This window comes from Poecilia reticulata, linkage group LG20 (genome assembly GCF_000633615.1).
Source record: "Poecilia reticulata strain Guanapo linkage group LG20, Guppy_female_1.0+MT, whole genome shotgun sequence".
NCBI lineage: Eukaryota > Metazoa > Chordata > Actinopteri > Cyprinodontiformes > Poeciliidae > Poecilia > Poecilia reticulata.
The window spans coordinates 5,832,887-5,835,903 of NC_024350.1; the positions used below are offsets into that span (position 1 = coordinate 5,832,887).

Below are 3,017 nucleotides of genomic sequence, written 5' to 3' on the forward strand. Positions count from 1 at the left end.
GTTTTGCAGACAGACTGGCTCCAGGTGCATCAAAAGCTGTTTTTGCTGCAAACAAATGCAAGCCACTTTTTTCAGATTCTTTTGTAAAAAAAAAAAAAAATAGATGTGTTTCACCTCCCTATTTCACAATTATTCTCTACTTTGTGTTGGTCTATGGCAGAAAATCCTGAAACAACAACAGTTGTAACATGAGAAAACATTTGGCACTCGGTGTAAAATTCCAGATGCCCTTCCTGCTAATATTTGTGAACATTCTTATGACACCGGAGACGTGTGCCTCCTGAGCAGCCGGCTCCCTCATCTCCCACACAAAAACAAACAGCTGCGTGTTGAGGCTGACGTGGTGGATCACCGCTTCGTTGCCTGCCTGTGATTATCAAACCCACTCCCGTTTCTATTTCTGCCATGCATTAACCTTTGGAATCATAGTGTGTCCCTCCAACGCACTTAGCTTTCCTGTGACATCAGAAAGCAATGCAAATAGTATAGTTACCTCTTGGCACCATATGGGGGTAATTTGTGCATCACAAGCCCAACTCCTTCTTTGTTGTGCGGCGCATGGTAATTTGTGCTGCTGCTATTCCTGTGGTACTTGTGAGGCCAGCGCACAGATGTCAGGAGATCCTGCCATCGTTTGTTACAAGAAAGGATGAGAGCGTTCTCTGAGGAAGGATACGGAGGGGGAGCAGGGACACTCAGAAAATATGTGATGTGTGTTTCTAGGGGACAAACAGAAAATCAGAGCAGATACAGTAAATATTGAAGATGAAGAAGTATGTTGAAGATTTAAGAGGGATAAATGGAAGCAGAAGTTTATCGAGTCCTGGCTCTGAGAGTGGTACAGAGGGCCTAATGTAGAAGGTTGGGGGCCCTGGTCAGAACCCACAGCTGTGGCAATAGGGTTTAACTCAGGGTTTGAGGTAGTCGCTTTTTCTTCCATAAATGTACATTGTATTCCTCCACTTCTTCTCCCATGATGGAAACAGTGTTTGATAAAAACCTTGCTTCTTTTGAAATCTACAATCATCTCCTTTATTCACAATAAAGATGAAATAATTGCTGGCACAGAATGCCACAAAGCACTTCACCAGCTCTCTGTACTGACCTTTTTGTTCATGACTTTTTGACCCAACGATTGCAGAATATTTCTAGATGTGACTTGTGTTGGATCATAACTGTACAGAGTGAAAAGAAATGGTGAGAGTACAGAGCCCTGCAGTCCTCCTGTGCTGCTGACCACTGGGTTCCTTCAGTCTCAAACTGTGGTCTGTCTGTCAGTTGGGTAGTAGCTGTGTTTCCACAACAAATGTGCGCAAAACTTTATGGATATTATGCTAATTTTGAAAAGACATAATTTTGAAATTACAGTATTAAAAAAGAAACACAATAAACTCATTAAAAATTATGCCGTGCCACTATTCTCCAACTTCTTCCTGTTGTCTTTTTCTTTTCTGCCAATATTTACAACAGGTTTTTTATCATAATGGATGTGAAAGCAGTATTCCGTTGTAGTTTTGGGAAATTTCGATATTTGGTTTGTGTATATTTTTTAATCCAACTTGCTGTCAGTGAGCATTACTCCGTGAGTTTTTTAACTCAGTGCATGGCTGGGGCATGTCCAGTGTGTGATCAGACAAAATGAGCAACAACTGGACAACTTGGACTGGGAACAATAAAAGACCGCCCCAAAATGTCAAATTTGGTCACAAGTCATAATGCCTCAGATATCGCAAGTTATGCAGGAGCATGTCATTGGCATGTTATATGCAGGGACATCCATCAGAGCAGTAGCTGTATGACTCAATGTCCATTATCTGCAGTTTTTATGGACACATTATTTTTATGTTCTGGGTGGAGGTTTGGGGTTTTTCTCCACCAGATGGAGTCCTGGAGGCGGCTGCATGGAGGACGGACTCCCTGACGTCATCTACACACCGGTCGGCAATTACCTTGTTACCTGCAGCTTAAGAAATGGTTTGCCAATACTTCGACGCCAGATTGTTAACTTGAGATGGTACTTTCTAGGCCCCGAGCTATCTTTGTGTTCCTGTTTCTTTGCCTTTGATCTTCAAGTAATTCGCCTCTCTGATCTCTGTTCCTTTAGGACTTACCTGAACATCCGGATCTGGACCTCCTTTCCCCGTGCTCCCCTCGTGACGCTGGCGGATTATTACCCGCCAGATGCCCAAGTCTCCACAGCAACTCTGACAGTTAAAACCATCTTCCTTCCTAGTTCCAATTGGCTATCCGCCCGCTCTTTATTTCAAGCCCTAGCTGACCTGTCCATCTTCCAACGCTGCCTTCCCTGCTTCATTCAAGCCGCTGCTGCTTTGTCTCCGTCAAAACCTCGCGTTTCTTGGAAAGACACTTCTGTGAACAAGGAAAGACCCAGAACCACAGATTTTCCCCAAGGCCTCGCTTCTATGCGTAGCACCAGTAAGTTATCTTACTCACCGCTGAAAATCACTCAGATTTCCCACGACCGAAAACTCACCATCTCCCCTGTTGTTTTCCTCTGCGTGCTGTCGGTGCTGCTGCCTACTGCTCAAACCAGTTTCCTCCAGTTCCGCAATAAACCTGTTAACTTTTCATTTCATTCTCCTGTGTGTGTTCTTGCATGTGGGTTAATCGAGTTACACCCAACACGACATTATCGGACTATAGGACGTTTAAGAGTTGGTTTCCAACAGACTGGCACTGCTGTAAATCGACCTCATCCTCGTCGGCCATCTGTCCACCCCAGCAAAAGATCACCACATCTGGCTCGTCCATCTACAGGATCGGCTAAGACCAGCGACAAACACAGCTGATGAGATTATTGGTCTGCATAACAGACTGTCCGTAACCACCTATGGACAGTCTGACATCAAGTTCCTCCACTTGACCCCTATCATGTTCAAAGGACTGTCAATCCTCTACAAATGGCCTACCATAATGTTATCAATGCTGATAAGAAAATTAGTAAATTCTGAAAATACATTTTAAGGTTCTCTATATATTGCGTAACCCAAATGTTC

At 43.8% G+C, this 3,017-nt stretch overlaps 1 protein-coding gene across 1 annotated transcript; it reads left to right on the plus strand.

Moving 5' to 3' along the window:
- Positions 1 to 1,870: 1,870 nt before the first annotated feature.
- On the plus strand, positions 1,871 to 2,788 carry LOC108165681 (uncharacterized). Its single transcript, XM_017301761.1, has 3 exons — positions 1,871 to 2,014; positions 2,105 to 2,553; positions 2,691 to 2,788. The coding sequence occupies exons 1-3, from the start codon at positions 1,902 to 1,904 to the stop codon at positions 2,786 to 2,788; spliced, it is 660 nt and encodes a 219-aa protein (XP_017157250.1). The 5' UTR covers positions 1,871 to 1,901.
- The last annotated feature ends 229 nt before the right edge of the window (positions 2,789 to 3,017 follow it).